The sequence below is a fragment of the Castor canadensis genome, chromosome 10, assembly GCF_047511655.1.
Source record: "Castor canadensis chromosome 10, mCasCan1.hap1v2, whole genome shotgun sequence".
Lineage (NCBI taxonomy): Eukaryota > Metazoa > Chordata > Mammalia > Rodentia > Castoridae > Castor > Castor canadensis.
In genome coordinates, this window is record NC_133395.1 from 147671910 (window position 1) to 147685732 (window position 13823).

The 13823-nt window shown below is 48.4% G+C and overlaps 1 protein-coding gene across 1 annotated transcript; it reads left to right on the plus strand.

The window, feature by feature from the left end:
• Positions 1–101: 101 nt before the first annotated feature.
• On the plus strand, positions 102–13442 carry Sec61a1 (SEC61 translocon subunit alpha 1). Its single transcript, XM_020161199.2, has 12 exons — positions 102–262; positions 515–582; positions 3219–3284; positions 3376–3454; positions 4423–4554; positions 6116–6225; positions 6449–6602; positions 9610–9770; positions 10697–10894; positions 11152–11343; positions 11651–11727; positions 13015–13442. The coding sequence occupies exons 1-12, from the start codon at positions 256–258 to the stop codon at positions 13199–13201; spliced, it is 1431 nt and encodes a 476-aa protein (XP_020016788.1). The 5' UTR covers positions 102–255; the 3' UTR covers positions 13202–13442.
• Positions 13443–13823: the final 381 nt, after the last annotated feature.

A 13823-nucleotide genomic window follows, 5' to 3' on the forward strand; every position in this document is an offset into this window, starting at 1 on the left:
CAGGCCTCGAGCGCCGCGTGGCATGCTGGGAATTGTGGTTTCCGCGGAGGCGGCGCGGCGGTCGGCGCGCGTGGCAGGAAGCGGAAGCGGCGCGCGGCCCGCCCCCGGACCCGCCCCGCCGCGCGGTGCCGCTTGCCGCCCGGGTAGCACTGACGTGTCTCTCGGCAGAGCAGCCGCGCTCCGGAACAGGCAGCGTCGCCTCATCCGGCGCGGAGCGGAGCCGAAGCGGAAACTGGAACCCGAGCAGACCCCACCATGGCGAGTAAGTCCCTCGGGGCGGCTGGCGGTGCCGGGACCCGCCAGGCCCCTTGCCCGCCCGGGCGTGCATGCGCCCGCCGGCCGGCCGCCCGGGCCCCGCAGGGCGCTGCCTGCCCTCGGCCCTCCTCCAGGTCCCCGGCTCCCCAGGCCAGGCCTGTCCCCGCCCGGCTCCTCCTTGTACTGGGCACGAGGGTCCCCGGGTAGAGCAGCAGGTTTTTGTGCCCTGACTCCTTTTCTTTTGCTTCTTCCATCAAAGTCAAGTTTCTGGAAGTCATCAAGCCCTTCTGTGTCATCCTGCCGGAAATTCAGAAGCCGGAGAGAAAGGTAAGGGCCCCATGGCCGTCGAAGAAGGCTAGCTGGAACTGGCGCTGGAAGTTGGGAGCGCGGTTAAAGATGGCTTCAGCACTCCAAGAGGAAACTCCCCTCCCGCTCGCGTGCACCCTGCGTGCTGTGAAGCCCGGGCGCTGTCGAGAGGCGACCTGGCTGTGTGGTTCACCCGGCTTTATTTGGGGCATCTTGCCTGGATGTTGCCTAGAGAACCAAGCCTCAGGTTTGACGTGCCCCCGAGGAGGATCTGGGCCTCAGCCAGGATCCCCAGGTCGAGTTGTCCTTTCCTCTTGACCTCCAGCAGGAGGTGACCCCGGAGTGTGTTTTCCTTCAGGAGGTGCCCCAGTGTCCATCTGCTGAAGGGAAAGGCAGTATGAATGAGTTTGTACCTTTTCGAGTAGACTGTCCCAGTGCTGAGAGGAAAGGCGTTTATTTTGTATCGTCTGCTGCGATTCACGGCAGGCACATTTAACAAGGAAAGCTGGAAATGTAGCACTGTGCTAAATCTATCAGAATTTCCATGGCTGCACAGCTACAGTTCAAGAGTGAGTGTTGGTGATGTCCAGTGAAGGAAACTTTCATTAGGCCCAGACATCATAGAGTGAGTAGTAAAACATTTTTGTGTCTGCCTTCTTTTCAAATTACTGTCATTGCATTCACATATGTTCATGTGTAGTTGAGAGCCGCATGGATACTTAGGAGTGCTTCTGGTTTTTTTACTTAAAATAGTTTCATATAAATGCCTCAGTTACATGCTACCTTTCATGGGCTCATTTGTAAACTCCTACAGTCTAAATTCAACACAGTGGATAGAGTCTGTCTTCCAACCATTGCCCTCCCTATTAAAAGCTTTATGACCTTGCCTTGTAACTAAGTGTGCTGGGACTAAGGGAATAGGTACAAGATATAGCAGTGGCTCAGGAAGGGATTAACTCTGGAAGAGGTGATGTCTGGTGGTGGTTTTGAAAGAGGAGTATAGATTTTCTTGAAAGTATGGAAAGAACTTCCTGGCAAAGGAAAATAGTTTGCAAAGGCAAAGAAGACAAGACCATACTGTGTTTGGATGGCAGGTCATCAGATGTAGCTCATATTGATAGAATACAAATGTGGGAAGTAATGGATGGTGAGTGACAAGGGCCAGACAGATTAGTAGATCCCTTTGGAAGTAAGGAAGGAGAATCCTACAGTGTGGGTGGGAGGCTTTTGCACTGGAGGATGAACCATGGTGCTGAGGATGGATGCAGGGACTGCTTCAGAGACAGAGTTTGCATAAAGAGCTTTTGAAGTTTGCTGTTAAATAACTAACGAGGTTTAGTCATTAAGAAATAAAAAGTCTTGAAAATTGTGTCTGCTTTCTTCCTTATGAAGATTCATTTCACAGGCTGGAAATGTGGCTCAGTGGTACAGTGCATGCAGCCCTGGGTTCATTTTGATTTTGATTTCACTGCAAGCTTGTTAGACTGAGACGGTGTTTTCTTCCCTGAGCCCACTTAATTCATTGGTGTGGTAGGATGACTGATGGGAAAGGGAGTGTTCTCAAAGGAAGAATAGTGCTGTGGTTTCCCCTAGCTTCCCGTGGAGTGTCTGAGCACTGATCTCTGCACCTTTGTGTGGGTGTACACCTCATCTTGCTGAGCCCACAGGACTGTGACTTCTGTTCTGACAGAGCCAGTGTTCTTCAGACTTTTCTACCTCTCCAATTTTGTTCACTTATAAGGTCGTTCCACTGCAAAATTGTCAGTCTGCACAATGATTAATGTGTTTCTTAAGCTCTCTTGTATGGGCAGCTAGTGCTAGTGAAGACACTTTAGAGGTAGAAGTCCTGGGAGAGTTCCCATTGTACTACTTTGTGACAGAGGCCTTGGGCAGGAGGAGTCTAAACTTTACTAAGGATGCCTGGTAGTCTGTGAAATGATTCTTGTCACCTGCTTAACCTACATACCCCAAAAGATGTGAATGTTCTTGAAGCTAAACAGAACTAGTTTTGGAGCTGGGGGCTTGCAAGCTAAGTCCAGGCTGGTTTTGAACCTCAATCCTCCTGATCTCAGCCTCCCAAGTAGTTAGGTTACAGGTCTGAGCCACTGGTGCTGGCTGATATTACTAGTATTTAGTGAGTAGCTAAATACTTTTGCCCTCCCAATATTATTAGATGGATTTGCCTTTGATTCATAGAATACACATATGGGTCAATCCCAGATTCGAAGTTAGTTGAATACAGAATAATGACTCATCACTCACCCAGTCATCAGGTGAAAAGTGATTGTTGATTGTTGGAAAGGCTGCTTCACAAGTCACTTTCTGTTAGCAACATTCTTTGATCTTAAGTCTAAACTGCTAATGCAAACGGTTTAGAGCACAGCTTTGGACTCAAACTCACTTCAGCTGTGGGCTTTGGGTCCAAAAGTCACTTGCTCATTGTCACATAAAGATAATAATGCTGTGTAGTGGGAGGATTGACTGAGATGACTATGAAGACTTTGTGTTGTGCATGTGACAAGTGGTACTTGTGTTTTAACACACTGTTTGGTACATGGATCGGCTTCTCTGCTGAGCTGGGAATTGGATCTGATTTGAATCCATTTGTATTAGTTTGCTTGTGAAGATAACATTGTTTTAACTCATCCCTTCCATAGATTCAGTTTAAGGAGAAAGTGCTGTGGACCGCCATCACCCTCTTTATCTTCTTAGTGTGCTGTCAGGTAAGCCAGGTGCCATGCTTCTGTGTTGGGGTGGGGTAAGAGTGGACTGGGAACAAGTGTGCTGACCCCTGTTCTCTCCTCTGGTCTCCAGATTCCTCTGTTTGGTATCATGTCTTCAGACTCTGCTGACCCCTTCTACTGGATGAGGGTGATTCTCGCCTCTAACAGAGGTAGGGCTCCAGCTCGCTCTGCCTTTTCTCTGCACACTGTGGATGTGAAAAGCCTCATTTGCTTTAATTATAGGCTTTGGCTTTTGTATGCAGCTCAGAGTTTCTAAGATAGGTGGCCTGGAAAATAGAGTGAAGAAGGTCAGTACGCCATGTTGATGGCCTCGTTAAATGCTGCATTCAGCACTGAGGAAAACCATCCGTCTCATTTGGAATTGGGTTTGCATGCAACGTAAAACCTATAATAACAAGATAAGTCTGCATTGTGTAGCATTTTTAAAAACATGGGAAAACTAGAATACTTTTAATTCCTGAAGTGATGACATGTCCATTGATAACATTCTGTAGAATATGTAATTTGTTTCTCAACTACATCTTGTTACCCATGGGTTATGTGTATGTGTCAGAAACATGTAATGGTGTTTTGTAAACCCTAACCGTCTGCCTGTGGGGCGTGGGGAGGATTTTGAATGTGTTTGCTGATACTGCATTTGATTAACTCATTTTAAAAATACAGTTCAAATTAAGGTCCAAATCAGTCCGAAGTATGACTCACTTTAGTGAGATGGGAAGTAGAAGTTTATTGACAAGTAAATGCACTTGTACCGACCCCTTCCCCGACTCTGGAGTGATTCGAATGTTGTCCTTTCTTATTAGCTGATGAAGAGACAAACCATTCTTATCTCTGTAAAACCAGAGCAAATCGCTGGTGATTTTCAATGCAGCAGTCTGTTTAGACACCATGTGACTTCCTAAACAGAAAAAGGTGTTGCCTCGCAGTCTGAATAGAATGCGTTTTTATTCTAATCATTGAGATTTTGGGGTTATTCTATAAATTAAATGCTGCTAGCAAACTGAAACACACTGAATTTGTATAAGGCGTACCCATTCAGTTTTGCTCATTCATTTTATTAAATAATGTTTTGCTTTTCCATGCTAATATTGGCTCTGTTTTTCCTCCTTTCCTCCAGGCACATTGATGGAGCTAGGCATCTCTCCCATTGTCACCTCTGGTCTTATCATGCAGCTCTTGGCTGGTGCCAAGATAATTGAAGTTGGTGACACCCCAAAAGACAGAGCTCTCTTCAATGGAGCCCAAAAGTGTAAGGAAGCTTCTGTATAATGTTCTGATGAGAAATTGAATTTGCTTTAAAGTTTAGGGGTTAAAACAATTGTGTTTTGTACTTGCTACCTCTTCAGTTGCTCTGTGACCTGTGTTATTAAGCGATAGCACTTCTGGGGGAGAGCTGGGCAAGGCAGGGCAGGCCAGTAGTGCCTCTGAGGCCATGGGGGAAGAGGACAAGCAGGGTTTGGAAGTCAGTTTTTCTTCCACTGAGAAGGAAGTGACATCTGCTTCTGGGCTGTTGTAAGGCTTCACTCTCATGGTCCCTGGCACATGGTAGTTATTTGGCAAGTGTTGTTTTCTTTCTTCGGGGCACAAAAGGATTTAATAGAGGGGAACGGTGACTCTCTCAGCCCAGCTGTACTGTTTCCCAGCTCTGTGAGGTGGGGAAGGCATAATGACCATTCTGAAGCCTCAGTTTTTTCACCTAAAAGTGGGGCTTAGGGTCAATATCACCTGTGACCAGCCTTCAGAATCAGCCATGCTGTGAGCTGAAGTAGATGAGTTTCCTACTCATCCATGTTTTCTTTCACACTAGCATGTTTTACAAATCTTTTTTAAGTTAGTAGTAGGAAAACCATCTAATTTAAATTTGTCAGTTTCACACATAAGTCAAGATTTTAAAGTATATGTATGCATTATTTTTTGAAACCACAAGTCAGCTTTTTTTCTTTTTGATCTTGACAAGTTTTCAAGTCTTTTGTTCTGCCTTCAGAATTCAGGGCTATAGACTAAGGGTGCAGTCAGTTATGGAGCACTTGCCCAGCATGCACAGGGTCCTGGGCTGCATCCCTAGCACTAATGAGTAAGTAAATAAAAATTTAAAAAGTGACTCAGTATTGGTGAGCAGTTTTTAAAAGCCAAACAGGGACTACATTTGATGCCCACAAGAAAAATTTTATTCCATGTGACAAGCTAGAAAGAAAAACAGAAAGCCCAAACTTACTTATGAGACCCAACTAATATTGAGGACCCAATAAAATGTGTTAGTATCATTGTGCCTGAGAGTGAAATACAAGGAGCAAGTCTACAGGAAGAGCTTGGTAAGGAGGAGGTGGGAACAGGAACCATAGTGATGGTGCTATGGATTTTGTCTCCTTTAAAAACAAAAAAACTTACAAAATTTCTGAACTTTGACCTGGAAGGTAAGTCTTAGTGGTGACCCAGATGTGGCTAGCCTAGGAGCCCTCAGACCCCAGGACCTGACCCTCCACTAATGGTGTCTCGGGGGGATTTTGCTGTCCCATTGCCTTTCATTAGGACCAGATTTGCCATGTTTCAGCTCCTCCTCATCTCTTGCCTAAAAGGAAAGTGAGCTTAGGAGACGTAAAACTAAAGAGCAGGTACTTCTGTCAAAGGTGTCTGAGTACCATGTCCTTTGTTGCTGTGACTGCTGACTGTTGAGTGCTTCCTCCACCAAGCTTCTGCAGACAGTATCAGCATTGCTCATCTTTGTTCTCCCCCATGTCTGGCCCTGAGTAGTCAGTAGCTCCCCTCTGTAACGTCCCGCTTTGAGAACACCATTGTCTTCTGACCTACAGTGTTTGGTATGATCATTACTATTGGTCAGTCCATCGTGTACGTGATGACGGGAATGTATGGGGACCCTTCTGAGATGGGTGCTGGGATCTGCCTGTTAATCACCATTCAGGTAAGTGTTTCAACATCCCACTAGGAAACCCTCAAATGACAAACCTCAGCCATGCGTTAAAGGGACTTGCTGAGAAGAAGCCAGAGACCTTGCGTTTGCCCCTCTGAGCCCCGGCTCTGCTCAGCCTCAGTGTTTACATTGGAGAACCCAATTACCAAGGAAGGAGAGGACTGTGTCCTTGAGGAGCTTTGACATGCAGTCTGTTTGCGTTTTGTTCTTTCAGCTTTTTGTTGCTGGCTTGATTGTCCTACTTTTGGATGAACTCCTGCAGAAGGGGTATGGCCTGGGCTCTGGCATTTCCCTCTTCATCGCAACTAACATCTGTGAAACCATCGTCTGGAAGGCATTCAGCCCCACCACCGTCAACACCGGCCGAGGTGAGGGTCGGGCTCCCCCACAGCGACAGTACACAGATGAGCTCGTGCACACGATGCTACCTAACTTCCACTGTTCATGTATTTCTTTGGCATTTGGCATGAGCCCTGCTTCATTCTTCTTCGTACAGTGTGAACCTCCATTACAGCGATAAGATGGCATTGTTTAAATCAGTTGTCAGATAGACACCCAAGTCACTTCCTTACTGCAACACTGATACAGTGAACACCCTCATAGTCATCTTTATATATTTTTGCAGTTTCTCTCAGTGACTATCTAAAAATGGAATTAGTAAGCATAAGGGGTATCCTTGAAAGAACTTGAACTTGGGGGTCTCCCACCTGGGCTGAGGGGGAAAGGTTTTTTTTTTTGTCTTTTCTTTTTTGGTGCTGGGATCGAACCCAGGGCCTCACGCATGCTAGGCAAGCGCTGTACCACCGAGCTACATCCCAGCCCTCCCACCTGGGCTGAGATCCTGGTTGTTACTTTCAATGATCCATGTACAGCTTGAGGCAGATTTCCTCCACCATTGAGCCTTGACTGATTAAATGAAAAGTAACATGAAGCCAAGGTGTGGTGGCAAGGTGTGGTCCTGAGGCAGCTGGACCATCTATAGTTCAAGACAATATCTGCCTCATAAAACCAGGGGGGCGGGGGGCGGGGGCTCGAGGTAGTGCATGTCCTTCAACAGTGTGAAGCCCTGAGTTCTCTAAAAACCCCTGAGAGTAATGAGGCCTGCTCATCGCAGATGCAGACCAAACAGGGTGCCCTGCTGTATCTGCAGGAGAGCCAAGGAGGTCTTAAACATTTCTAAACAAACAAGGGAAGAAGCCTTAGAGTAAGAGAAAACAGGCTTTTTTCTTTTTCTTTTTTGTTCCTATGTTACTTACTCAGGAGAGTCCTGTGAGACATATTCACACAAACTTGAGTATTCTCTTGGAATTGAATGCAGAAACCAGGTTCCTGGCCCCAGAGATCATATAACCTCACATGTCCAGTTAATGAAGGAAACTGTTCCCTGTGGAATGCTTGAGGCAGAGGGGGCACCATGAGATCTGACTCTTCCCGGGTTCCTACTACAGCTTAGGAAATGCAGGGCAAATCGGGAGGCAGGCTCCACAGACTGGATGCAGCGCAGTAGGTGAAGGCACTTTGGGAGTTCAGGTTCTTCACAAGGCCACCTGGCTTTGGGGATGCCCACGTTAGGGAGAGATGGCAGCAGAGTGGGGCTCAAGGCGTGCCAGTCATTCAGGAGTTGGGCCAGCCCGAGGCTCGTTCCGCACTGGAAGGCAGGCAGAGAAGGTAGCTGGGGAAGTGGTGTGTTAATGAAAATGTGGAGTAGGGTGTTAGGGGGAGAGCATGTGGGAGATGGACAAGGAGGCACGTTCGAGGTGATGAAAGGCTGAGAAGTGAAGGTGGCTTTGTCACAGGCCATATCTGGGGCCTGACGGGATCAGGTGCATTCATGAAACATCTCCTGCCTGTTTGTGGGGACCAGGTGGTGCCAGAGGCAGACAAGGATGGTGAGGTCAGAAGGATATGCCTAGGGAGGGTCAAGCAGAGCCCACAGAGGGCCACCGTGCAGCTGAGCTGGAATGCTGCTACCACCTGGCAGGGGACAGGAAAAAGGTTGTTGGGGAGAACCTTCATGCAGAGACTGACCATTGCTGCTTTTCTCGGCAGAGGGAAGAGCCCAGAACTAAGCATTAGCAGAGACAGTGCAGGTGCAGAGCAGTTGTCACCCCTGTGGCACCACTAGCATGTGGAAGCAGCCTTATTCTCAGAGTCACGGTGAATTTCTAGAGATAATTATAAAAATAGAGAGCCAGGGCCAACCCTGGCATTGCTGTCAGCTAGCCTTTCATCCCGCAGATGTTTAGCAGCTGCCTGTTATGTGCCAGACACTACTGTAGGCTTTGAGAATGCAAGGTATAAAGTGCTTGGTGAGTCAGGTAGCAACCTGGGCCTATATCAGCATGAACCACAGGAGGAAGATGGTGCTGGGTCGTCCAGGAAGGCCTCACTGACAGCTGAGCATAGTCCTGAAAGAGGTAAGGAAGGAGCTAGCAGGTTCAGGGCCCTGAGGTAGGGATGCCCCTGTCATCCAAGATCAGTGTGTGGCTGGAGCAGCTTATTTGAGGATGAGCTCAGAGAGGCAGGCCATTAGTAGTTGAGGGGCAAGAGCAGGTTTCTTCTTCCCTGAGCTATCCAGGCTTCCTTCATAAAGTCAGAAGCCTATCTTTGCTCTGACTTCATGTCCCTGGGTTCTGCACAAGACACAGCCATTGTTGTCATCCTACCAAAAAGTGGGAATGGTTTGCTTTTGATTGTTGTGGTGGTGGTGGTTTTTGTTTGTTTTGCAGTACTGGGATTTGAACTCAGGGATTTGTGCTTGCTAGGCAGGTGCTTTACTGCTTGGACATCTCCAGCCCTGCTTTTAACTAAAGTGAATTTCTCCTCTTTCTGAAATGACTGGACCTTCATGGACCCTGCACATGTCCCCTGCTGCCTGATCCTCTGGGTGGGGCCCCTTTCCTCAACTCTCCGTCCCTTGTCAGCTTGCTCTGGTGCCAGACTGCCTCCTCCAGCAATTCATGAACTTGGAATGGGTTGGACCACATGCAGGCACAAGTGTAGTCAGTGGAGAGGAGGATCTCAGCCCCTGGGACTTCCCAGGAAAGTGACCCAACCCTTCCAGTTAGAGCTCTACACACTTGGAGTTACGTTTTTTGGATTGGTGATCATCATCCCACACATCCAGAGTGATGAACTCATGCCCAAGACCTAAGACCAGCTAATTCAGCACTTTGTTGCAGTTTAAATCCTCTACAGAAGAAAGAAATGATATCAGAAAATGCATGCTTTGCCCCTGTGGCTGTAGGAGTGGGAGCCATGAATGAGTCTCATGACTAACTTTTCCTCTCTTTATTTTGGCCACTAATAAGCTGAGAAGCAAATAGAGTGGTTTGTTCGTTCCTTCACCACATTGGTGCCCTCTTTTGCCAACAGGAATGGAATTTGAAGGAGCCATCATTGCACTGTTCCATTTGTTGGCCACACGCACAGACAAAGTACGAGCCCTTCGTGAGGCCTTCTACCGCCAGAATCTCCCCAACCTCATGAATCTGATTGCTACCATCTTTGTCTTTGCCGTTGTCATCTATTTCCAGGTGTGTCCAGATGTCCCCCACAGGGTGTTCTGCATCTTGAAGCCATCAGGCTCTAAGACACATTCTCCACCCTGTTAGCAGAGGTTTTGTGGCCATATTTGCACCTTGGGAAGGGCCTTTCCTCCTAGGGGTTCTTACGTTTAAAAGTCTCTAACTCACTTCTGAACAAGAGGCCTGACCTGCTAGTTGCTTTTCTATAGTTGGATTGATCTCTGTATTTTTTTGGTTGTCCAGTTTGTACTTTGATATTCACTGAAAAGGGACAGCAATTAACTGGGCATAGTGGGTGCATGCCTGTAACTCCAGCAGGCAGAGGCAGGAGGATGACATGTTCAAGGCCAGTCTGGGCTACAAAGTGAGACTCTGTCTCAAAAAAAAAAAAAAGGAAGGGTCAGCAGTTTTGAAAGGCATTTAATGTTTATGGAAGACCAAATAATTAGGACCAAATAAATCATTCTCTTGCGTTGAGTCTTACTTAATCAAGTGGCTAGCTAATAACAAGCTAACTCTTCAGGGCATGGCAGTACCTGCAATTGGACCCTTAGGAATTTATCGTATATCCTCCACTGTGAGCCCTGTTCTGGGCTCTGGGAGTTCATGAAAATAAGGTGAAAGAGATGCTTCTTGGGGTCTCAAAGGGCTCTTGGGTGGCCTTGGTGAAGAGTTGGGCTTTCTGTTCATGGTTAGCAGCACTGTCCCACCATGGAACTGATCCTGCCTACAGGAAGCACTGTAAGGGCTCAGTGTCCTTCCAGCTTTTCTGGATGACTCAGGAAAGGGGCTCAGCATTGTCAGGTCTAGGAGCCCCAGGCCCTGTGCCCAGGGCAAGTCTGCCAGCCTGACCATCCTGCCTGGTCAGTCTGTATGCCCAAGGTTGGGGGACTGGACTTGAGCAGTGAAGGATCTTTGTTTGGCTTGCCCCTTAGGGCTTCCGTGTGGACCTGCCAATCAAGTCAGCACGCTATCGTGGCCAGTACAACACCTACCCAATCAAGCTGTTCTACACCTCCAACATCCCCATCATCCTGCAGTCTGCCCTGGTGTCCAACCTGTACGTCATCTCCCAGATGCTGTCAGCTCGCTTCAGTGGCAACTTGCTGGTCAGCCTGCTGGGCACCTGGTCGGTAAGTGTGGCTATTAGAAGTGGGATGGTGTTTTGGTGATGTTGCAGTGGTTTGCGGCTGTGTCTTGCTCATGACCAGGTGTTTCACCTCGTGGTGATTGCCTCTTAGAAATTCAGTGTATACAGTTTTCAGTTCTGTAAGAAAATTGACCTGTGGGCGTTAGGTGAAATCACATTCTCTCCTCTGCTCAGAGCTTTTCTGTGTCATGGCTGAGGTCCAGTGAAACTGAATTCCCAGGCCTCTTGTTTTTCTCTCAGGACACTTCTTCTGGGGGCCCAGCACGTGCATATCCAGTTGGTGGCCTGTGCTATTACCTGTCCCCACCAGAGTCCTTTGGCTCCGTGCTAGAAGACCCGGTACATGCAGTTGTGTACATCGTGTTCATGCTGGGCTCCTGTGCCTTCTTCTCCAAGACGTGGATCGAGGTCTCGGGCTCCTCTGCCAAGGATGTGAGTACATTAGATGTTTCCCAGAGGTGGGTGAACTGTCGTTAGCATGGGGTGCTGGCTTGTAAACCTTCATAAACAGTGGTTTGTGACAAGCAGATGGACCAACCCCTTAGTTGGGGCAGTTCAGAAACATTAAGGACAGAAGACAGGCGGAGCTGCCAGTAAGTGGTCCCTGGGTCTAAAGCCTGAAGTCACACTGGATGGTTAGACTGTCATGGGACCTCCTTGCAGCAACTTTAAAGTCCCTGTGATCAGTGTCAGTGAAACACCCAGCTAAACTGAACTCTTTTGCTCTGGATGTTTGTAGGTCGCCAAGCAGCTGAAGGAGCAGCAGATGGTGATGAGAGGCCACCGGGAGACCTCCATGGTCCACGAACTCAACCGGTGAGTATGGCCCTGGACACGTAGTTCTGTGTGCTGTCCTGAGAGGCCTTGGTGTTTTGGGTTCAATAAATCTGATCTTTGGGTTATAGGACAGGGAAGGTCCGTTGTTGTTACACGTTTATGAACTTGTCAGGTGCTCGGCACTGAGGGTTTAAGAACTGCCACACACAGCCCCCTCTGGGTCTTCTGGGCAGGAAGAAGGAAATATGTCAGGCAGGTGCAGAATGGTATGGGGGGTGCAGAGAGAGGCAAAACAGGTGGCACTGGGACCCTCACTTGTGACAGGAGGAGCAGGTTAGCTGTAAGCTTAGCAGGCGAGTCCTGTCACCTGTGACAGATTAGGGCCGAAGGCAAAGGTGAGGCTGAGAATACAGTGGACTGGCAGCGTTTGAGCAGGCAGGAAGTTTAGAGCTGGAAAATGAGAACATACCAGATGGCAGAGGAGGCCACAAGTGGCCAGGCTGCCGTGAGAGCTTGAGCCAGAGGTGATGGTGGCCAAATTTGGCTGTCACTTTGGGATGGAGAGGAGGGAGGTTAGGGATTCCATAGCTCCCAGAGCACTGCAGGCCCATATCTTTATCACTGATGATGGCACTGCCTCTGTAGCAGAAAGGGCAGGGGGTTAGTATGTGTTGCAGCCTTTCTAGGCGCACTCAAAAGCAGCCAGCATGTAGACAGAAAAGGAAGGCTGGGTTTCTAGCCGACAGAACCAGGTTGTCCTCAGGGCGGTGACTTGCCAACTCCTTACCTGATGGGAACAGCACAGGGGAAGCCAGAATCACAAATCCAGGTCCCTTTCTAATCAGGACATTCAGTTCAGTTCCGTAGCACTGAGCCTTAATAACGCTACTCAGTAGAAATGAAGAAGTTTAGTCCCCTGTGTACATTCTTAATTGTACCATTCTGTCTACTCAGCATATTCAGAGGGTTTCAGTTTCTAGCTAATGTAAGAAAAATCAAGATGAGATAGTTTACATTGTTGCTTTCAATCTAGCTCTAGACGCTCCCTGGTGGTCTAGTGGTTAGGATTCGGCGCTCTCTCAATCTAGCTCTAAAATCTTGTGTGACATCTTGAGTGTCTCAGTTTAGACTGGTCACATTTCCTTAGTCCCATGGGTCCAGCTCAGCCAGCAGCTTTTGTCTTGGACAGTAGTGAGTGGTAGTAGGACCAAGGCCTCAGGCTTCCAAATCATGATGAGCCTGCTGTGCCTCCTGGTCCTCCTGCAGCCTGGCTGAGCGAGACTGGGGTTCAGCCAAGGCCCAGGCTGACCACTGCCCACTCCTCAGGTACATTCCCACAGCCGCGGCCTTTGGCGGGCTGTGCATAGGGGCCCTCTCGGTCCTGGCTGACTTCCTGGGTGCCATCGGGTCTGGAACTGGGATCCTGCTTGCAGTCACCATCATCTACCAGTACTTTGAGATCTTCGTCAAGGAGCAGAGCGAGGTGGGCAGCATGGGAGCCCTTCTGTTCTGAGCCGGTCTCCCCTGCACTGGGGAGACACATGCTCCAGAGCTGCCCAGGAAGGGAGCGCATACCGCGGAGCGAGCTGCTGTGGCATACGGACTTGAGTTTAATGATGTTTTTTTTAATTTCATATCCTTTCATTCCACTGTGTAAAGTGCTAGAAATTTTCCAATTTGAAACTTTGCTTTTTATTCTGGCATTGGCAAGAAGAAAAAAAAAAAAGAAGTGGTGGTGACTGCCAGAAGGGAATGGTAGCCAGTCGTCCCAGCTGTCCTGTAAACTCTCAGCCCTCCACACTTCTCAGTGCCACAATGGCCGCAGCTGTCTCACCTGCCCCCTGCAGCCTCTGGCCCCAGTTGGGTTGGAAGCACAAACACAAGGTCTACACCTTGTTGGGACCACGGGGCATGAGGCTGGGAGCAGATCCTGTTTTCTGGGGACATGAATGTGAGGATCTCACCAGCATGTTTCTGTCACTATCAGGGTGGAATTATCTGGCTTAAGACTGTTTCTGTGTAAGACACCATTGTTTTCCCTTTTAAAAGTAGGTTTTCTTAGGAGAGGGATAAATTTCTGAGAAACCAGGCTGTCTGCTGGTGTCCCTGCCTGTGCTGTGGGTTGTTTGCCAGGT